Source organism: Syngnathus acus, chromosome 19 (assembly GCF_901709675.1).
Source record: "Syngnathus acus chromosome 19, fSynAcu1.2, whole genome shotgun sequence".
In the NCBI taxonomy this organism is placed as follows: domain Eukaryota; kingdom Metazoa; phylum Chordata; class Actinopteri; order Syngnathiformes; family Syngnathidae; genus Syngnathus; species Syngnathus acus.
In genome coordinates, this window is record NC_051103.1 from 6,944,589 (window position 1) to 6,966,348 (window position 21,760).

At 48.6% G+C, this 21,760-nt stretch overlaps 3 protein-coding genes across 6 annotated transcripts; 1 reads left to right on the top strand and 2 right to left on the bottom strand.

Annotated features, from left to right (window-relative positions):
- Positions 1–1,047: 1,047 nt before the first annotated feature.
- Positions 1,048–7,879, top strand: LOC119138589 (carbohydrate sulfotransferase 15-like). 2 transcript variants are annotated; one of them, XM_037278832.1, is made up of 8 exons: positions 1,048–1,256; positions 3,374–3,896; positions 4,440–4,779; positions 5,036–5,179; positions 5,612–5,771; positions 5,858–6,014; positions 6,761–6,908; positions 7,063–7,879. In XM_037278832.1, the coding sequence occupies exons 2-8, from the start codon at positions 3,456–3,458 to the stop codon at positions 7,254–7,256; spliced, it is 1,584 nt and encodes a 527-aa protein (XP_037134727.1). In that variant the 5' UTR covers positions 1,048–1,256; positions 3,374–3,455; the 3' UTR covers positions 7,257–7,879. The 2 variants fall into 2 exon arrangements, with proteins under 2 accessions (XP_037134727.1, XP_037134725.1); XM_037278830.1 differs by lacking the exon at positions 1,048–1,256 and having other exon boundaries at positions 3,190–3,896.
- Positions 6,825–20,783, bottom strand: kcnh4b (potassium voltage-gated channel, subfamily H (eag-related), member 4b). Of its 3 annotated transcripts, XM_037278682.1 has the most exons (19): positions 20,672–20,783; positions 20,022–20,196; positions 19,108–19,217; positions 18,893–19,043; positions 15,527–15,760; positions 15,290–15,421; positions 15,038–15,174; positions 14,693–14,933; positions 14,305–14,462; positions 14,010–14,211; positions 13,728–13,922; positions 13,463–13,662; positions 13,111–13,360; positions 12,685–12,899; positions 12,007–12,045; positions 11,129–11,472; positions 10,963–11,057; positions 10,667–10,743; positions 8,850–10,090 (listed from the first exon to the last, which is right to left on the bottom strand). In XM_037278682.1, exons 4-19 carry the CDS (start codon positions 18,966–18,968, stop codon positions 9,515–9,517), a joined length of 3,171 nt encoding a protein of 1,056 aa, XP_037134577.1. In that variant the 5' UTR covers positions 18,969–19,043; positions 19,108–19,217; positions 20,022–20,196; positions 20,672–20,783; the 3' UTR covers positions 8,850–9,514. The 3 variants fall into 3 exon arrangements, with proteins under 3 accessions (XP_037134578.1, XP_037134577.1, XP_037134576.1); XM_037278683.1 differs by lacking the exon at positions 8,850–10,090 and adding an exon at positions 6,825–6,914 and having other exon boundaries at positions 14,010–14,462; XM_037278681.1 differs by having other exon boundaries at positions 9,351–10,090; positions 14,010–14,462.
- LOC119138731 (toxin 3FTx-Oxy5-like) lies at positions 8,329–8,903 on the bottom strand. The gene is made up of 3 exons (XM_037279058.1): positions 8,779–8,903; positions 8,589–8,699; positions 8,329–8,506 (listed from the first exon to the last, which is right to left on the bottom strand). Exons 1-3 carry the CDS (start codon positions 8,825–8,827, stop codon positions 8,400–8,402), a joined length of 267 nt encoding a protein of 88 aa, XP_037134953.1. The 5' UTR covers positions 8,828–8,903; the 3' UTR covers positions 8,329–8,399.
- Positions 20,784–21,760: the final 977 nt, after the last annotated feature.

Below are 21,760 nucleotides of genomic sequence, written 5' to 3' on the forward strand. Positions count from 1 at the left end.
GATAAAGAAGACCAACACAAGCTGACGCTTATTTAAAAAGCGTGCAGCAGCGAGTCCTTATTAAAACACAAACGCACGCTCCGAGCTGGATACATTCATTCCAATTGGCTTTTTCTCAAATGCTCTATTTAAATGTATTTATTTCTTTATTCATACTGTTTTCTGGGGGGGGCATTTGCATCGTATCTTTAAATCTCATTTCATCTCCAAATGCGGTCGTTTTTTTTTTTTTAATGAAATCCCGGAAAATTCCCGCGAGCACGAGCTGCATTGATGGATGTGTCGTCCAAATGGCACACACACGCGTACGCACCCGGCCGGGCCCGCTCCTCGAATAAATCACCTGATGGAGTGCACTGAGCGATGCATGCAGATACGCTGGCTTATATTGCGCACGACATCTTTGCGGACACGCTGGCTATCATATAATCGCTCGTGCCGCCTCTAAAAGCGCGTTTGCGTGACTGGGAGTGAATAAGCAGCCACTGGGCTGCAGCTGGTGGTAGTGGCGACTCCTCCCCCCCGTTGTCACACACACACACACACACACACACACACACTCCATCGATTCTCAACATCACAACAATCCGAGCGTGATGGGAGGAAAAAAAGGAAATCGGAGGTAAACATTGGCGTTTTTGTGAACGTAATGACGTGCACATACATAACGGAATGAACGTAGATGTCGATATGAATGTTATAGTTGGAATAAGATCGTTTCAGTCGTGTGTGAGTGTGTCAATAGTCGAAGTAGAGTGCAAGTGTTTCCGTAAGGTGTGCGAGTGAAAACACTTAATATGGCCGACTCATTTTTCCGTCACTTGTAAAAGTGTTTTCCTTTCATTGACTAATTTTTCACATAAAAATGTGTGTGCGCATAATGGAAAAGGTATGTAATCGAGTGACGTGTGTGCAGTGTGGGGAAGAAGGGATGGATGGCTCGCCTATGGATGGAGGGTGGGGGGGGGGGGTTGCCCCTGCCTGCCCCCAGACCTACTGCCCGCTCCCTCCCTCCCCCTCCCACAGAGGGGAGGCAGAGAGAGAGAAACAGCAAAGCTTGTCAGTGTTCACATCGCAAGCAGGCAGCAAGGAAGCAAGACAAGAAGACAGTTCAGCTCGGACTCGTCGTATGTTTTCACACAATCCCGTCGCATTGGATTTCATCGCAAATTCCACGTGGGAATGGAAAGCGGCGGCCAGGCGACAAGTTGCTGCATCCCGGCGGCGGCGGCGTGAGCGGCTGCCGGCAACACATGGTACGTTTTCATGCAGAGAGCGTCATCTCCACACGCGCGTGGGAGAGTCGCGCGCTTTTTGCAGCGAGAAGCCGCTTCCGTTCGTTTCGCACGCCTGACATGGACCTGGGCCGGGGTGGAAAAGTTTTGCGGGCGCCTCACTCGCATAACGACCTCCTTTCAGCGCGCACCATCAATGCCTCACGTCACACCAAACTTTAACGAGTGTGTGTGTGTGTGTGTGTGCGCGCTCTGCAGCTGGAGCCCTGTCAAATAATACATTCACAAGTCGAGCGATAAGTCGCCGTCTGTTTTGGAAAGGGGGGGGCATTCCCCGAGAGCACCCCCCACACACACGCACATGCATTGTGTGCCTCTTTTAGATGTTTTTTTTTTCACCCTCATGAATTGACTCTTGATTTTCCAGCAAGTGATCAGCGTGTTCGCTTGCCCTTTAAGAAATTGTGCAGCGGCAGACTCCTAATTATGACAAGGCTGTAAACACAAAGTGTGCGTGCGTGTCTGTTGTATTTCTTCACGGAGCGGAACAGCTGGGGAAATTGCAAAAAAAACATTTTATTTTTCTTCCCTTTTAGCTTCCGCGATTGTTTACGCTGCTAAAGATCCCCGTTGGCCCTCTAGCGTCGGCCTCGAGCGAGATGAAAGGATGAATAAAAGATAAGTGGGAGCCTGATGCGGAACGGAAAAGCCACTTGAGCACACGCATAGAACAGTGGATAGAAAAAGTCTACACACCCCTGTTTCAATGCCAAGAAGCCAACATTGCCGCAGGAATTTCTGGCGAGTATTACTGTATGTGTCAACAATCTCCAGATTTTTTTGTAATTGCAAAACTAGGACAAGGGGTGTGTAGACTTTTGACATCCACTGTATTTGTCGTGTGCTTCCAATTTTATTCCAATTTTAATATTTCAATCAAACGACTCGCCATATGCACGGTTAGCGTGCACATAACAGCGTGTAGCATCTCGTGCACGTGGTCGGATGTTGGCGGGGCTGAGGAGGAAACGCACCGACTGTTTTTCTCTCGTAGCGTCGGATTAATTTCACGCTCGACTGTCAGCTTTGCTTTCACTTCATTTAACGCCTTAATGGAAATTGATTTCTTTTGTTGACACACTTAAGACGCACCGGTTACACTCGTCACTCACAAATTGAGTGTTGTTAACGGATCCAGAACTCGGCTGCACAAATTTGATGGCCTTTTCAATTGCACGGTACCGTTCGAGTGCCAGGTGGGCCTCCATTTTCTACGACTATTTTCAGGCTCGGAATGATGTTTTTTTTTTGGTCTTTAAAATAAAAAACAAGTTCCTATCTGACTAGTCACAGCTGTTCTCGGCTTTTTTATCGATAAGAAGCTTCGTGGGGGGGGTTCTTACTCGTTATTCCCCCACCTGTGTTGATGTGCCAAGATGGCGAGGTAAATGACACCGCCTGAGCGAGGATGAGGCGTCCTCTTATCGGCTCCACAGATAAGGGGAATGGGGGTGCACCTGTCTGTGGGGGTGGCCGGGAGGGAGGGGGGGTGATGAGTCACCTCCACAGCACTTGTTTATCGCCTGATGTACAACCTCACACCATCACGTCTGCACAAGTGACTCAAAACCGTGTTGCAATCGCTGACCTCTATTATCTAGGAAAAAAAAAAAATTTCCTGACTCTTGATCCGCGTGAGAAATATGATTTTCTGATCTCTCGGCCAAGCCACACTGGCTTTGTTGGATTGGATGTCGGACCAAAGCCCGCCGCCCCTTGGAGTCCATCCCCGCATGTCCTTATCGCTCCTTCCATATTGCCATTCCATGCAGCAGCGGAGGGGGGGGGGTGTTGAAAAGCAATCCCTTCAAACACTTCAACAGTGACTTTGTGCTGGAAATGGCCAAAAAGAGCCAAACACTGAACCAAAATATGTTTAAACGCTTACGTGAGTGAAAGCAACTTACGGATGTTGCCGAGCATCATGTGACGTTTACAAGTGTCATACGCAAGTGAGTCATGACTGTCAAATTTGCGACGCCGGCAGAAACGCTGCAACTTCCCGGTTTTTGTCTCACGCGAACTGCAGTTACGTGTATAGAAAAACATGAATCAAAGCTGCAATCTCTTCCGCTCAGGGTGGCGTCAGCGGATGAGGTGGCCTCTGCATGGACAGTTACCCAACCTCCTCCAAACTCTGGACTCCAGCAGTCACGGACTATGACCCACATGGACTACAAGTACACCCTGCTGGACTCAGGGGGGGACGACTACGGCAAGAGACCGCTGCTCCTACAGGTGGACCAGGCTCCCATGAACCTGTTCGCCGTCCTGCAGGTGAGGCCGGAGCTCCCGAGGAGGCGGGGCTCGCCCGGCTACTTCCGCAAAGTCCGCCTGTGCGGAGTGCTTCTCGGCGTGGCCGTCACTTTCGTCATCATGGCCTCGTACGTCCTAACGGGGGACAGGAAGGACCTTTTGCTCACGCCGTCGCCTTATCACCACTTGGTCAACCCCCCGGGAGCCTTCTCGGCTTTCAACCTGTCTTTGGTCAAGGACTACGCGCACCTTCAGCTGGTGGTCAAGTCCATCGAGTCCAAAGTGGAGTTCCACGCTGGCAGACGGCCGCCGGAGCTCGAGGCTCTGCTTCGCAGTGAGCGACACGTACGTGAGCAACAACGTCAAGTCCATCTGCGATTGACGGCCAGAGTGTAATCTTGCTGTTTGTCATGCTGATCGATTCAATTCAGAGACTGACTACAGTGTCGAAAAATAAAATCTTAAAGTCATTCCAGGTCTTCCGTCGGGGCTGCCAGCGCCCCGCCTCGGCCGCGTCTCCGATTGGCCATTAATTCGAACGATAACGACTTCAGCCCGGGCTGTTTGCGACATAACTCATTTCTCGTCCGACGCGCTAATGAAAAGGAGCGCGGCCGCCTCACGGGAGGGACGATCGATATCCCGCGCCTGACGTGTCTGGTTGTTAATTGCGTTTGAAGGAGCTTTCTCGGGTTTTTGATGGTGAGACGATCTGAAATGAGGAGAGTCGCCTCAGCGATCCTCTTCAATCGTTTTGCATTCAGATCTGGAAAATACTCAATCTAAATATTGATTATACGGATAGCGATTGGCTTGATCGGTTTGACTCGTGCTGATATTGCACTTTTTTTTTCAAGCTGTGCTGAATTATTTTGTTTTTCATTTCAGATGTTTTCAGTCATCCCCCGGCAATTCCTCGCAGGTTTGCGCAACCCTTGCTGGTACGAGGAGTACGCCGGCAACGTCACCTCGGACCCGTACCGCTCCAACTTATACGCGCGCTACGCACGCAGCTTCCGCACCGTCTTCCAGCGCTTGAGGAGCACTTTCCAAAAACACTTGTCGAGCCGCGACGGGAAACTTTATCGCATCCGCTGCCTACCGTATTTCTACATCATCGGACAGCCCAAGTGCGGCACCACGGATCTTTACGATCGCCTGCGGCTGCACCCCGACGTCAAGTTCTCCACCTTCAAAGAGCCGCACTGGTGGACCCGCAAGAGGTTTGGTGAGTTCGCCAGATGCTTGTAACACCGCTTTAGTGAGGAACTCGTTAAAGAAGCCGACATTTAAAACCAGAGATAATTAGTAGTGTAAGATACAATCACTCCCTTGCATGCCACACAAATAAATATACGCTTACAAACTACGCCCCCGGCTGCTTTAGGCCCAGAAGTGAGAGATTCAAATCACATGACTTGACTCCGGTCTAATTTTATTACAATTAAATATCATGGATGCATTTTTTTTTTTTCTCCCTGAAGGGATCATCCGTCTGAGCGAGGGCTTCCACGACCGCTACCCGGTGGAGGACTACCTGGACTTGTTCGACCAGGCCGCTCACCTCATCCAAGGCAGCCCGGCGGCCAACGACAGCGAAACGCCGAGTCGGCCCAATGTCATCATCGGTAAGGTCAAATACTTGCCCGTCCCGTCTAATCCAAGCTCAAAAAGATCACGTCGCAACTATTGAGCGCAGCTTAGTTGGCTTGTCTGTTTTGTTTCTCGCTTTAAATAAATAATCCCGGGTAAGGCGCTAAATCTGCTGATCAGTATTCACACACCGTGCCAGAGAGAGAGTCTTGGGCCAGAGTGACGCCCTTCTGGAAAGCCACTTTGCCGCATGGCCGCCTTCAACCTTTCATGTGCAACCACATGAGCCGGCCTCTGACTTTGGATAATTGGACCCCGCCCGCCCGCCGGTGGGATAAATCATTTTTCGGGGGGGCTGAACTTTATTCGTACTATTCTTTACGTGCATACTAGAACTTTATCTGCCTTGTTATTCTCAACAAATGTTTGAAAATTTGGACATATGTTTTCAAAATTGCGCTTGGCAGGCGAAGCCAGCGCGTCCACCATGTGGGACAACAACGCTTGGGTGTACTTCTACGACAACGCCACCACCGGGGGGGAGCCGCCCTTCCTCATCCAAGACTTTGTGCACGCCCTGCAGCCCGACGCCCGCTTCATCGTCATGCTCAGGGACCCGGTGGAAAGGTACGCCGGCAACCTTTTTATAAAATCATCCATTTTGAAGATATTATCTAGCTGCGGCCCTCACGTATTTGTCGTCTTCTCTTCAGGCTCTACTCGGACTACTTGTACTTCGGCATCGCCAACAAGTCGGCGGAGGACTTCCACGAGAAGGTGTCCGAGTCCCTGCAGTTGTTGGACGGCTGTCTGGCCGACTACACGCTTCGCTCCTGTGTCTACAACACTAGCGTCAACAACGCCATGCCCGTGAGTGCTGCGCTAGCCACATTCCAGAGTCTCAACTCAGACCCCCCCCCCCCCCCCCCCGTCCCAGTGCCCCCAGAGCAGACTGTCTTATTACGGACTCACTACGCTCCGCCAATGGCCTAATTGCGCATTCGCTAATATGGCCTCACGCCTGCCGGAGCGCGGACAATGCATTACAGCTGTCCTCACAGACAGCGAGAAAAGTTCCCGGGCCAAACGATGACACTTGGTCAGCTAGAAGCTAGAGCTTAGTGGGCGACTCAATATTAATGGGAAAATCAACGATTCAAAAAAAGGACATCCTACTCAATTTCTAATTTATCTCGCAAACAGATAGATGGATAAGCATTGAACTCACCATTTGTTGGTTAGTTCAGGCGTGGAGGTCTACAAACGGCTTATGGATGCTGGATGGGGGGAACGATTGAAAATACATAAACTCTCTCTCATCTTTACTTTCAAGCTTGAAGATAAGAGAGGATGTCAAACAATGTTTTAAAAAACCTTACCGACTGCTTCCATTCTCTTAACTCAATCCGCACACCTCAACTTGCGGCGGCCATCTTGCTTTTAACCTTTGACACCTGCAAGGGGTGCAGTAGTCAGACCTGGCCAATAGGGAGCGTACAAAGCAAAAACTATGAATGGAGAAAATTAAAATAGTTGTCATGAAACATTAAAAACGGTTGAATAAATCTGTAAAAAAAAATCCGATTTTGCAAGTTTTTTTTATTTGCCGTGTGCAGGTGCGATTACAGGTGGGCCTCTACGTGGTCTACCTGCTGGACTGGCTGAGCGCCTTCAGTCGTGAGCAGATCCTGGTGCTCAGGTTGGAGGACCACGCCTCCAACAGGAAGTTCACCATGCACACCGTCTTCCGCTTCCTCGGCCTTGGTGAGCCTGCAAGATCAATGAACCGCATGTTAATGAGCCGCTCAAGCTGCACGTCACGTTGTAACGGCATTTCATTGAAACATGCACAAAAGCAGGCTTATACTTTATGAAAACAAAGAGTCATGTTAACAATGAACCATTTTTGCTTCAACAGGGCCGCTGAGCCAGTCAATGGAGTCTGAGCTGAACAGAAGCCCCGCCTCCAACAGCAGGAGGCCGGCTGACAAGAACCTGGGCCCCATGCTGCCCGCTACACAACACGTCCTTCGCCACTTCTACGCCCCCTTCAACCGCAAGCTGGCGCAAGTCTTGCACGACGACGCCTTCGTCTGGGACTCCCAACCCTGACCCCTGACCTACACGGCAAACCGCCGCTCTGTTGCGAAAATCCACATTTGACGACGGCCCCAAAAGGTTTCTATATGATGCCACAAGATGGCAGCAATGCACTTTTTCCGACCAGACAAGGCCGCAGCCTACATGAAATGCTCCTACCCCCACGCAACATTGTTGCTTGGCACCAAAGCACTACTTTGATGTTAGATAACAGCTTTACCCTGGGCACAAAAGCAGCAAAATGTGAATCCCAAACCACAACTATGTGGGGGTTCACTGTAAACATTAAGGGACAGAAAAATAAGTGATTATATTGCATGGTTTAAATTTAACTGGTCGGTCAATCAATCAATTATCAGAATTCTAATTCTATCAAACATCAGAATCAGCCTAAAAAAATCACCCAACTTCACAGTCACGCACACACATCACGTTTGAGCTCAGTAAACATTCACGTCATCATCCTCCTCCTTTTCAAGTGCCCATTTTATTTTTTCAATTTAAATTATTTTAAGTTATGAACGCTGCAGAAATTAATCAAAGATGGTGAATAGCACAAGTGTGCATGTGTGTGTGCGTGTGTGTGCGCAAGTGAAAAAATTATCTGAAGATGTACAGTATAAAGACTTTTCTTCCAAAAAATGAAAACCTTATTTGTAGTCTTTTTTTTCTACACATTTGTTCAATTTGGGGCACAAAATCCCTCCCTAACTTTACATAAATTAAATTTTGAGTTGAAAAAGAGAGCGTGAGAGAGAAAGACAATAGAGGGCAAGGGGGGCAAGCCATGGTTTGGTGCCCTCCATTCGAATGAATGGTAGGTGCAGTGGGTCGGCTTGTCCACCGGAGGGCGCTAAATGTTAAAGAAAGGACCTTTGTAAAACAGAAAAGTCTGCCTTGGTAATAGGATGGGGTCAACTCTGTGGAGGTCAAAGGCAAACATTTTGGAGAGTTCACTCATAAAAACACACAAAAAATGAAATACATTTGTAAGTGAAACATAAAAACAAGCTGAAATGGCTTGAATGCTGATTTCCGCCCCATTCTCAACTGGCAAACGCTGGCAAAAAGACTAAAGACAAGCTCACAGCCAAAGCATGTTTTTATTCTTCATTCAGTGAGGTAAGTAGCAAATGCCGTTACCAATGATGAACTTCATCTGTTGCACAAGTCGGTGGTGCAGCAGGCAGCTGTGGAGATGCCGGGCCTGTTCATCAGCTGGCAGTTAAACAACGAGCTGCAGCCTTTAAAGTAGCTGGGAGCTGTGGACAAAAAAATAAATCAAATGAAAATCAATTCAGAACAGAAATACGACATGCGTGGAGACTGGAGCAAACGACTTACAGGAGCCGACTTCAAAGAAGACAGCGGCACATGCATCACTTCCAGCGCCGCATGTCTCTTTCCCTCCCGCACAAACACGGCGTCCTCCGCAGTAACACTCCAGTGCCTCGCCTGGACAAAGGAAGATGTTTTGAATGGGCACAACGAAGCACGCTTTGGTGTGACTGTGAACGATGCACGCCGTACTCACCTTGGTTGGCGAGCGCAAAGATGAGAAGAGCAACGAGGATAGTTTTCATGTTGTTCAGGTGAGAAGTCGGCTGGGGTGCCGCTCGTCTCTGCTTGGCCTCCTTTTATACGCGATCGACCTTCTTAGCCAATCTGGCGTAAAAGTTAATTATGAACCCTTTCGCCGTTTGTTTGTTTGTTTTGGGTTTTTATCAAGGAAAGTACTTTCTTACACAATAGTACACAAACATATGCTAGAGGTAAACAAAAACTAATAATCCATTGCAACACATTGTTGATAGCGTCACCCAAAAATGTACAGCATGAAGCAATGTTGTGAGGATCCAGAGTTTTCCAAAGGTCATCTGATACTCTTCTTCAATAGAACTATTTCACTTGAACCCCTGGACTTCTGGTCATGTCCACCAATGAATCTCCAATGGTGGCTTCAAGGCAAAATGGCAGACTTCTTTTGTCAATTGAGACTGTTTGCTGAAACGTTTGCCTTCAACCTCCAGTGAGTTGTTCTTACCTCGGCGGACTGCAAATGTAAAAGTTACGTGACCCGATGGAAGTTGTCAAAAACCCAAAAGCAAAAAAGACAATGCCATGTTTATTCTTCATCCAGCAAGCTAAGTGCTGTGAACATATACTTTAGCGGTTGCAGAGCAGTAAGCAGCGGGCTCCAACGAGCAGCAGGGGGAAAAAAACAACCTCTCTGTTTTTGTGTTTGTTTTCTGAAACACTGTTTTGTTTTTTTAGTCCGTGAGATCCAGACACCACGACTGCTCGCTACTCTGCGTCTGAACGCCAACGCTGGACCTGGACGTGCTTTCGCTTTCCCTGCGACCGCTCAGCAGACATTCCAGACTGGAGTGGTCTAGACTGAGACTAGGGGGGTCTAGACTGCGACCGAGTGGGCCCAGTTGGGGTGCTAATGGGGACGCACAAGCGGGGATTAAAGGAGGATGCGAGTCTTGGGCGAAACAGTCAACGTCCTCGTGCGAGGGTTGCAACAGCCCGAGAAGAGGGTAAGAACCGGCCGACGGGCGGTCGGCGGGGGGGTCCGCGTCGGGCCGCGGGTACAAAGCGGGTTGGGACCGACTGATGGCAGTGGGGCCCGCCAGGCCTCCACCGGGGAAGCCTCCCGGCGTCCACGATGACGGCGCCGCCAAGGTGGCGGCGGCCGGGTGGCTGGGGAGGCCTGGCTGGGGGGACGCCACCTGGTGGTGGAGATACAAGTTGTGATGGGCGTTGACGTGGGCCTGGAGGAGGTGCGTGATACGGCGCAGGCCGTTGCCAAGCTCCGAGACTTCCTGGTTTAACGAGCCCATCTGTGCGGAGAAAAGTGGACAAATCCGCTTTATAGCCGTTTCAAATCCGCAGGGACGCCGCTGCCAAATGGAAAAATACACAGGGCTGGTTCGTCATCAGGTTTTTTGGCTGGGTGGGGCGGAGGGGGTCTTCACAATGTTGAGTCAGCTCTCCAGAGGGCCCTGCTGATTAATGAATGGTCGCTTCGCACCGCTCCTACCTGAGCCCATCTGGAGCTGCCTGCGCCCTATTTATCATCCATTTTGGGGGACACAACACGGTTTTGCCTGTGACAAACGAGGATCCACTAATAATACGGTGGCGTCTTGCCACACTGTACGAGTGGCCCCATTTGCTGTATTACGAGCACGGTTTTGGTACACAAAACATTTGATTGCATTTATTTGCCCTTTTTTAGTTTGACGGTTATTTTATGATTCCCCAGCAGATTTTTGCAATTTTAGTTTCTATTTGTCTCAATAAAAATGCATTGCAACCTTCATTTTAATGGGTGGGCAAGAATGCATTATTGACATTTCCATTTATTTCAAAGGTTTTTTACTGTCTTTCCATCCCCCCGCAAAGTGGCTTCTTACCTTTTGGTGGAGTAGACTGATGCTCTGCTGAACTTCCTCAGTTTCAAGCAAGAGACGCACGTTTACCCGTGTGGACTCTATGGAAAAATCAGCAGGTTTTTTTTCCCATATTTCAACTTCATTCTTGAAAAATTCTAACTTCACTTTATCTTTCATTTTACATCTGCACTCTTGCAAAATTGCCTTTTTGAAATGGTGAAATTGAAGATGGTGCATGAATGTCAGTGTTGGCCCAATCTGGTCTTGGTCGTCGCCCCTGATCGGACGCAGGCGAGCGGGTGGTCGTCATTCAATACCTTGTGTTCCGCCGCTTCCTCTTCTGGCCTGTGGCCCGCCGTGCTCCATGTTGAAATGGAACACGTGGCTGTTGTCCTCAATGCCATCCACGACCCTTGAGTCAAGTAAACAGAGAAAGGACGTCTGGCCAACAGATCTTTGGAGGTGGTAAGGGCCTGAGTATACCTTGGGCTGAGTTCGGAGGGTCCAAAGCAGGTGACGGTGGGGATGAGGAGCTCGGAAGGCTTAAGATCCTCGCCGGACTCACGGCCCGAGGCGGCGCGCTCCGGTTTGGCCGGCGGCGTCTGAGGCGAGGCGGCGGCATGGCTCAGGAAGCCGCGGGCGAGGTTGGGCGAGCGGCAGCGGCGCAGCGCGTTGAACTGGCGCAGCTCGTCGCCCAACAGGTTTCCCAGCGAGGTGCGGCGCACGGGGCTGCTCAGGTTGGGCAGCAGCAGGTTACGGCGCGACCGCGCCGACGGGGACAAATCCTCCCGCTTGCTTGTTTCCACCAAGGGAGTCAGTCGCGTTTCCTGATGGACACAAAAGAGGACAGGCGCATTCAAATGGCGGGCTTTTCACACATTTGTACTCCAAAATGAGAATTTAAATCTTGGGCATTTTTTAACTCAAATAAAACAAAAATAAACAGGTTGCCTTGAAAATAAGAGGATTTATATCAAGGAATGAAAATAATTAACCTGCGTCAGTAAAAATGTAAAACTCTTAATCATTTACCCCCCCAAAAAAAACGAACAGCCTCTGTTGTAATTCTGGCACAGCTATGCTCCAGGTTAGTGATCTTGGAAATTAATTATTAAACATTACCACGTGTGCGATTCAATGTAAAAATTGGTGGCAAGCATAGAGTTGATCTTAAAAGGAACTCTTGAAGCAGTTAGCTGGCTGTAAGCTACAGGGACCCCACCACCACGACCTTCTTCCCCCACTCCAAATGAGTTCCCACCTGAAGGGGAAGTCTGTGTCCCAGAAAAACAGACACACACACACAAACGCACACACACACACACACAACAGGGAGAGAAAAGGCTTGGCAATGAACTCACATGCAGGATCCTGGGCGACCTTGAAAACCTGCCAAGTCCCTGCAGACAGAAGAAATAGGCAGGTGAAGCTCACAATTTCTGTGCATTTGGATTTTGGTCAACAACAACAAAGTTGAAACAAATCCAAGTTGAAGGCTCGGTGGATGGCGAGCATTTGGTGTTGAAACTTCAAATTGCAACTTTTCCTCAACAATTCCCGTCTCCTGCAGAGAGTCGTGCTCATTAAACACCACGCCATCGGGACTGCCACCATCCTCATCTCCCTTCCAGCATTTTATTACGAAACACGAGCTTAAAGCCAGGATTGAAGGGTTTTCCCTGACTCTGACAAAAAAATCCTAAAAATAGCGGTCCATCTGCCAGATTGGACTGCGGTTGATTTTGCTACGGCCTGTTTCCTCGGCAACGTTTTATCATCTTTTCAAACTCATGGCTTGAGGAACTGGACGGCTTCCCGGTGCGTCTCCTGCCCTTGAAAAGTGTCCCACTGCGTCACTGCTGGACGTCATTTTGTTTGCCCTCAAACTCTGAACAGGTGGCGTGAGACAAGTTGGATATGAAAGAAGCATCGACATATGAAGATGCTGTGCTATGTTACATAAACATATACAAATTATTGTCATTTATAAAAAAAGCTGGACTTAGTCGTCTGCCGCAATCCAGTATGTGTGTTGATACCTGATCCTGGCTTCCCTCTCGCAGGTTGTAGGTGATGTTATTATGAATGTCGGAGGCGAAGACGCCGGCGTACTCGGGATAAAGGTGAAGCACCTCCCTCAGCCCGCGCACGCTGATGTACTGAAGGTCGCAATAGGTCAGCGCCTTCACGTCTGCGTTGGTTTTGACCACTTGGTCGCTGTCGGGCAGGTCGCAGCCAATCAGGTCGCCTTTTCCTACAGCGACAATAACAAAAATACAACACGGGGCCAAGATAAAAGGCTTCCTCCAATGTGGCCAGTAGTGATATGCCGCAGTAAGTTCATTTCATGCAGTTTAAAGCAGGGGTTGATTTGAATTATTATTATTTTTTTTTTGATTCTAATGAGGCTATACTTAGTCGTGTCCTTAGCTTGCGTGTTAGCGGCAGCGGCGGCGTGTACGAACCGAGTATGGCCAGCACCACGCCGTCCTTGAGGACCTCCAGTGATCCGGAGCAGACAAAGTAGTTGGCGTGCAGCGCGTCGCCCTGGCGGATGAGGTACTCGCCGGGCACGCAGAAGGACGTCTTGATGTGCAGCGAGAGCGAGCGCAGGCAGCCTCGGCTGGCGCCCTTGAAGACGGCCAGCTGCAGGATGTCCTTGTTCAGGTGCGTGGCGATGTCGGCGCGCAGTTCGTCGGGGAAGTCGTGCAGCAGCTGCACACAAGCAGGAGGTGCGGAATAGTTTGAATCATAATAGTTCCCCCTACATTTTACTGGCAAAATCATTTCCAAAGCAAAAAGGTCACGAGCGGGTACCTCGTTCGCGTCGATGCCGTTGTTGACCGACCAGGTGGTCTGGAAGTACTCCAGCATCCTCTGCTTGAGCTGCTGGGGCAGGCCGTGCACGCGGATGAAGTCCTTTAGGTCCTTCATGCGGGTGTGGTAGAGCGAGCGGCGCGAGTACATGCGTTGGATGATGGCCGTCACGTTGCCGAACACCAGGGCGTGCATCAGCGCTACAGGGAGAATTTGCTGTCACTCTCCGGACGCTTCCGGCCAGGGGTGGCGCCGGCGTACGTACCGCCCACCAGCATGGTGCAGATGGAGAAGATCTTCTCGGCGTCGGTGTTGGCGCAGACGTTGCCGAAGCCTACGCTGGTCAAGCTGCTGAGGGTGAAGTAGAGGGCGGCGATGTAGGCGCTGCGCACCGACGGACCGCCCGACGTGCTGTTGGCGTACGGCGTCTCGAGACGTTTGCCCAGCTCGTGCAGCCATCCTGCGCCACACCGCCTTTCGTTTCACGTGCGTTTTCGTCTTATTAATTTCTAAAGCGAGACTTTCCAGTCGCAACGACTGATCTGACCTATTTCCCAGGTGTGGCTGGTCTCCAGCTCTTTTTGTCCGATCATGTACCAGACGCAGGCCATCCAGTGGGCCAGCAGGGCGAACACGGACATGAGCAGCGTCAGCACCATGGCGCTGTACTGCGAGTAGCGGTCCAGCTTCTGCAGTAGCCGCAGCAGCCGCAGCAGCCGCACCGTCTTCAGCAGGTGCACCAGCGACGTCTGCCATACCCCGAGACAAAGGAAGAAGAGCTTTGGCTCGCCTTGCCCACTCGCGCGAGAGAGCATTACGGGTCTTCGCTTCGGCTTCCTCACCACTGTGATGTTGAAAGCGTAGAGGAGGTCAAAGGGCAGAGCGGCCACCAGGTCCACAAAGAACCAAGAGGTGGCGTAGTGGATGCAGATAGAACGCGACTGGTACACCACCTGACCCGACTGGCTCACAAAGGTCGTGCGGAAGTTCAGGATTATGTCTGCAACACCAAAAAATGCTCACACATGATTTATGAACGCCAATCTGGAGTCGAAGCTATTTTGTTGAATGACAAATGACTCAATCGATTCAAAAGTGAAGACATCATATTTATAAAGAATATTCCAAATGTGATCAATTCATGATGTTATTTTATTTGACTAAAATTATTTTCATTTATGAAACCTGTAAAAAATGTTGAATCTGGATGAGAATAACGGCAACGGTGACCTGTGATGAAGAGCATCTCGACGGCGATGTCGCTCACGATAGTGGAGCGAGCGGCCGTGACGTTGTCGTGGTAGGGCATGAAGCTGACGTTGTAGGGCACGGTGACGGCCACGTAGAAGGTGGCCAGTAGGATCAGCCAGTCCCACAGCGCCTTGGACACGCTATAGTGCAGCAGCAGAAAGCGAGAGCGCTGCACCGCAGCCACCTTGTACTCTGGCACCGACGGACGATCCATCATGTTCTGGCAAACGTGGACGCAATGCCGCCATTAGGCCAAATACTCGCCGGTCAAACGTAGACCAAACACTTGAGATTTGAACCGTTTCTGTATTGAGGCGTACTGACCCCGCCCAGGTTGATGTCGCCTTTGGCGCGGCGGGAAAAGCGACTTGTCATCTGGTACAAGACGGTGCGCCCTCGCTTGCGGGCCTCGCTCAGGCGCGAGCTGCCCTTTCGCCGCTGACGCTGGTCCTCCTCCAAAACTAGCGCACAAAAAAAATAAAAAATACATCAAAATGCTAATGATATTTGATGCTGCACGACTTCAATGAAATCATCAATTCATTGCTGAGCTAAGAAGTGGAGCATCTCGTCTACCTTCCTTGGTGCTGTTGTGCTGACATTTCCCATGGCTGTCGGTGATGTCCTTGAAGGAGAAGAGGAAGAGAACCATCTCGCCCTTCTCGTTCTTGATGGGCACGATGTCCAGCAGGCACCAGAAGGCCACGCCTGACACAAAAAATTGGAAATTTTGGAGTTGCCTGGTATCGGCAGCCTCCAAGACACCTCAAAACAACTGCGATGATGAGAGCGTTGCACATGAGCACGACGTACCGTCCTTTCTGTAGAAGTGCACCTGGGCTTGGTACTCGTGGCGTCCCTCCAGGGCCTTCTCCATCTGCTGGGCCACGCGCTCGCTGGTGTCGGCGCCGTACAGGAAGCGGCAGCTGCAGTTCTTCTGCATCACCTCGGTGCGCGTGAAGCCCGTCAGCTCGCAGAAGCCGTCCGAGCAGTACACGATGGGGTAGCCGCGCTGGCCCTGCGCGTTGCCCAGCAGGAAGTTGCTGTCTGGCGTCCGCAGCGCCCACAAGACGAGGAAAAAGACAAACGTGAGAGGTTAGGCTTCCTTTCTGCTCAGTGCTCTCACTCCAAAAGGACTAAAATTGAATTGAAGCGGAGGCAAAGTGGTTCCGGTCCATCTGAAGTCGCCACTGAGACAAACAAACAAAGAAAGCAGCCAAAGCAAGTCTTGAGGGCAAATGAAAGCGGCGCGTGTGATGACTGCCATTTGCCACTCTCATCATCTCGCACGCTAATATCTCCACGCACCAGCCTCGGCTCCTTATTAGCCACATGATTACCAGGCCGCGCCGGCATGATTACGATTATTATTGCTATTAGAAGAAAGAATGACGGAAGAAAGCAATAAAAGAGCAGATGAGGGTGCAATTCATCCAAATGTCAAGCTGCAGCACTTGTTTGGCTCATTAACGCACACTTTATGTTTGCTTTTTTTTTTTAATGTCACAGCTTTATGCTTAAAATGATAAATAGGCCCGCCAAGGGCATCGTGTGTAACAACTTATTTTGGTGTTTGACTTTTTCTTTTGACTTATGTCAATGACAGGAGGTTCCGTCTTCACATTGTATAATTTCACAGATTTTTTTCATCCTCGGCCTATTTTGGAAACGTTATTAAGACCGTTTGGAGTTGTTGGAGGGGGGGGGGGTCATTATGTCTCCTTTAAGAAAGTGGTGCGAAACGTCGCATGCCACCACCGCAGTCAGATTACAGCGGCGGCGAGTCGGTGCAGATGTGTCGTTAAGGAAGGGGCGGGGACACTGGGAGCAATCTCCAGCAGAAGATTAGACCGTTTGGCGTCGTCACACGCTCGCGCGCCGATTAGCAAGCGTGTTCCATTTTATGTTGGTAGGCCAAAAGCGTGCAAACAGAACAAGAAAAAGGACACAGATTGCTTTCACAACCATTTGATGGCCTCTGTGCTGCACACAAATTGTTTTAAAAACAACTAAGGTCCTGAATCAAGGTGTGTTCTGCTGAAAATGTGAACATTTATAAGCGTGTGTGCACGTCACATAAATGTGACTTGCTCGCTCGTCTTGTGAGTGAAAGGTGTTTGCTGAGGGGGGGTACAAAAGGGCTTCTTATCTAGGCCTGCAGCTGGCTCCACAACGCTGTCACAGTGAGAATGTGTGTGTACACGTTTAAGTGGCACAAACGTACACACAAACACATGTAAAGGTTATGTGTGTGTGAGGAGCGTCATACGACGACAACTTAAAAGCCGACGCCATCGCCTTCATGCAAAACCTATTGCAGCAATGTATTTTGTGCTCTTCGTCAAAATAAGCTTGTAACTTTTTTTTCCCCGAACTCTACCGCTGACGACATGACGCGAAAAAGATGCAAAGACCAAAGAGGTTGGGAAGTCAACCGCAGTTGGGTTCTTGTTTTGATTGAGAAAGACGCTGGTGCTAACTTTAGCATCGACCTGAAATCTAATTGCTTTTCAGACTCAATTGGAGGATGGTTTTTTTTAGGTGTCAATCTCCAATCAATGCCTTCGGCTAAATAAAACTAATTAAAATGTTAATGGATTTTTTCTAATGAGAGCAATAAAGCACAGAAAAGTTAACGTAACGGCGTAGTTGAATTGACGCGAACCATTTGGTGACTGTGTAAAATATAAAAATATGCGTGTGCGCACAAGCGACTAAGAGTGACACATCCGAGCCACTGTTTTGACATTCGCCGCTGCCGAGTCGGCATTTTCCCTGCAGGTTTTTTGCCCATCTGACACATTGTGCTCTCCCTTCTCACATAGCTCAACATATTATTTGTAACTCACCACCATATGAATTGTTGTCGTCGTTTGCTTGGTCATTAAAATAAATGGACAAATGGCCTCTTAGGCACTGAGCGAAATAAGAAGTGGGGCCAACTGTAGCGTTTCACATCCACTTGAATGACTTTGAATTTGGAAGGGTCTCTCTGCCATCTGCGACTGACTGGATGACCCACCAAGAGGTGGTGACCCGTCACCCGGGCAACAGGATGCAAGCTATTTTCAGCGGCGGACATTTTGGCTCGGGGACGAGTGCGGTAGGCCTTTGCGCTGTGCTTCAGCCAGCCAGCTGAATAACATCTGAATACAATTGTGAGCAATTATTATTCAAAGAAAACTACGCCACTCAGAAAAAATTTAAAACGCCGTTTTGAATAATGTCAAAATAAAAAAACATTAAAAAAAGAAAGAATAATCTGCTGGTGCCGACCTGCTGTATGTAATTATGGCTTCGGCAACTACGACATGCTACGCCACAATTCCCTCGTTGATTATAACGCCGGTGGGCAAGTCGCGTGAGATGCACGCCTCCCCCCTTGTAATTCTGACAACAAATACACTGTAAAATAATTTGGCAAAATTGCATCATATTTTACCGTGAATTTAGTGTGGGCCTCCGAGGATTGGTGGCTACGGAGGCGAGAGGAGAGTTGGAACAACACACATGATACGCACACGCGTCCCCCACGGCCGTGGCCTACGACGAGGCACGCGCTCCCCCGAGGAGGCAGAAGCAAAAAAACAACATAGCAAAGCTGCCGCGAACGTGGTTGCCATCGCGGCTGCTAAACGTTTGAAGGGAGAGGAAATAAAATGCATCGTTTGATAGTCAAAAAGGACGCACATTTAGTTTACAAGTGTAATTGACGTTGCTTTTTTTTTTTGCCTCTCTTTTTGGGGCGCAAAGTTCTTTTGGTATCCAAGTTTGATAAGTTTGGCTTACTCACGCGTGTTCCTTAAGATATTTGATTCCAGAAACTGAAATATGAAAAATAAAATATGATATAGGGTTTTTTAAGTGTTACACAACAAACTAAATTGTCTTTTTGTTGTTGTTGTTTGCTTTTATTGCTGATTAAAAATGTAAAGAACGATGGACTGATCATTTGAGTATAGTATATATTTTTTTTCACATCTCTTGAAATTGAAGATCCTAATTCAATCACAGATGTACTTACGGAACCTGTTAAGTTGAAGACAAACTTATTGTTCTGAATGAATGGCAACAGGTGGATCTTCTTCCATCTCGTGAAGGAGCATTTCATCGTTTTGCCTGTCACTACACGTCGCCGGCAAAAAAAGAATGAACATTGAAGTCACGCAGGACACTTACGGGTGCCGTCGAAGCGAGTGGCGATGTTGTCCAGGAATGTGTTCTGGGGGGCCAGGAGCCCCTTCATCACCGGCATGGTGAGCCCGCTCCAGGTTGGGGGGGTCACATCATTCCAAAGGTGAGGCGAGGAAGGACTCCATGCGGGCGGCAACTGCGGTGGGCCACCATTTTATAAGAAAAAAGGCAAACAAAACAAAGAAGAGCCCGATACTAACATATTGCGAGGAAGTTCCGCAGCAATCGGTCGTCGCATCTTGCACTCTCCTCCTCGCGCTCCAGCATCCCGCTCCCTGGGACGCGGCGGCCAATCAGACGCTTGCCTCCTCTGAGAACGAGAGAGAGCGAGAGAGTGAGAGAGGAGCTGACAGCAGCCATGGAAGCCACTATCAGCACATGGCTTTTGTGTGCACCAGGAGATGGATGCTTTCTATTGTGTTCTTCTCTCGCGCCAATTTTGTTCATTTTCCCTGCACGCACTGTGACAGTATGTTCCGGCTCAATATTGACTCGGGCCAAGAGAATCCTCGTCATATTTGCGTGTATGGTATTACCGCCAAGACAAGTTTCTGCAGGAATTTATGCAAATGTAGTGGAGCACAGACAATTCTCAGAACTGTTGTAAAAGCGCTATATAATTAAAGATATTCCCGTTTGGTCTCCATCTCAAGCTGCTCTACCTGCTTTGTTTTTTTCTTTTTTCCTGAGAGTCAAAGTTAGAAATTCTAGCTTTGGTCATACCCCAGTCCATCATGGACCCCCCCCCGCCCCCTTGCAGCATCCTCGATCCTCGTGAGAGAATTAAGGCTCCGCGGACAGAAAAGCCGCTAAGAGCGGATTACGTGCATAAGCCGGGAGATGTTTTTCATGACGACACGCCCAAGTAACACGTCCGACAAGTCAACAAACAACTGGCGGCCGACAACAGGTGGGAACGTGCCCGCCGGTGGCCGTGTTTCGCTCCCTCCTTATTTGAGTGTTAATTTCATCAGCTTGAAACGCAGGTACATGTGAGCTTCCACTGCGGTGATTAAATATGAATAAGAAGGCCAATGTGGTGGTCAATTAGGGGATGACTTGGCAGTTATGCCTCGTAAGATCAACGGTGGAACAAGTGTAGTGAAAGTATTACCGGTGTAATGTTCCTCCTCTCGGATTCCGTTCCAGCATCGGCTCTTCCTATCACTTTTTTTTCCCTCGATCAAATGGCCTTCCATTGTCCCACGGGCCCGTCCCAACTTCAATCATCTCGCCGTGCCGCCACTAATCCATTAAACATGCTGCCCGCTGCCAATCTGCTTGGCGGCCTGAAAGGACACAAAGGACCCGATTCCAGTCAGGGACAGTGGCGAGGCGGGAAAATATAAATACATTTTATAAAGAAATTGACTTTTTTCCATTTGTATCTGAAATCAAAACTTTGAATATTTCATTCCTTAGCAAAGACCACTTAGCGCATTGCTAATCAACAATGCAAAATGCCATTGACGGGCAAACAAATTTCATGTCTAGTCAGTGGTTAACCTTTTAAGCAATGGATAGAAGGGGGAGGAACACATTTAGAGAAAATTACAAATATTACAACTTACTGACCATCTACTGGCTCCGCGTCCATTAGGATGCCTTTATTTATACTGCCCTCAGGTGGCCAATCAGGACAAAGAGGTGAAAAAGGTTTCATTCGTTACATTCCATTGAATTATGTCACTATGGTAGGACACCGCTGTATTTATTTTGAAATGTTGAAAAGCCACGTATTATAGCCGCCAGTAACACAAGTACCTGTAAATTATAGAGGATGTGCTGAATTCCTTCAATGAAAGCCTCTGCAAGGCCATTGACAACACAGACTTGTCCGCCATTCTCGAAACACAGCGCTTTGCACTCAATTGACATCAGGCAGATGTGCACGCGCTTAAATCCTTCAAGCACGACGGGGGATGAGAGGCCCAAGAAACACTTGTTTCCTCGCTAAAACCTCCACCAGGAATAAAATCTGCATGGGAAGAGAAAATCGAAAGCACGACACAAGCTGAGTCATTCATGAGAATTAGGGAGTTGGGAAAAAAAAAATATAAAGCTGGAGCGCGAGTGTGTGTGGCGATAATGTCAAATGGAGACAGAAAATAGGACGACGCTGCTAAAAATATGAGCCCAGCCGCCAACAGGGAGACCTGCAAGCTGTGCATGAACACCAGCTATAAAAAAAAACAAAAAAACAGCAACAAAGTGACCCATTCACACACACAAATACGTACAGACATAACACACATAGAATACAATCCCATTTTTTATTGATTGGCAAGAAGAGCATCAAGGGGAGGTTATCATTACAAAAATGATCTGGTAGACCCCCAAAAAAATCATCTATAGTATCATAACTACAGTGTATACATTCACATTTCACAAATCTGTATTTTAATAATTGATATGAACCATTTTCAATCAACTGTGTACATTTTTAAAGCTTTTACTTAACCAAAATGAATGAACTAAAAGCAATATTAGCAGTTTAGATTAGCTAGCTTCACAATTAGCCGTCAACAATGGACATTACGTCAGGTAGTACATGCTAGTGTAGCGGCTAACCACTCGCGATTATTGTTAGCATCATGCTAATCACAAATTAGAACTCGTCTACTTATTTTATCACAATAAAATAACATACACCATGACAAAAAGCTGTTTTACACTAATAGGACATTGATTGGGTTTCACTAATTTATTGACCAAGACATAGTTAACCTAAAACAAGTTGTTGGCGCACATTAGCATTAGGCTTAGTCTCTCGGCAAGCGCTAACCGGAGTTCAACATGAGGGCTCGTTGGACATTAATATACACTTACACTTCGTTGTCCTAACAAATAAAC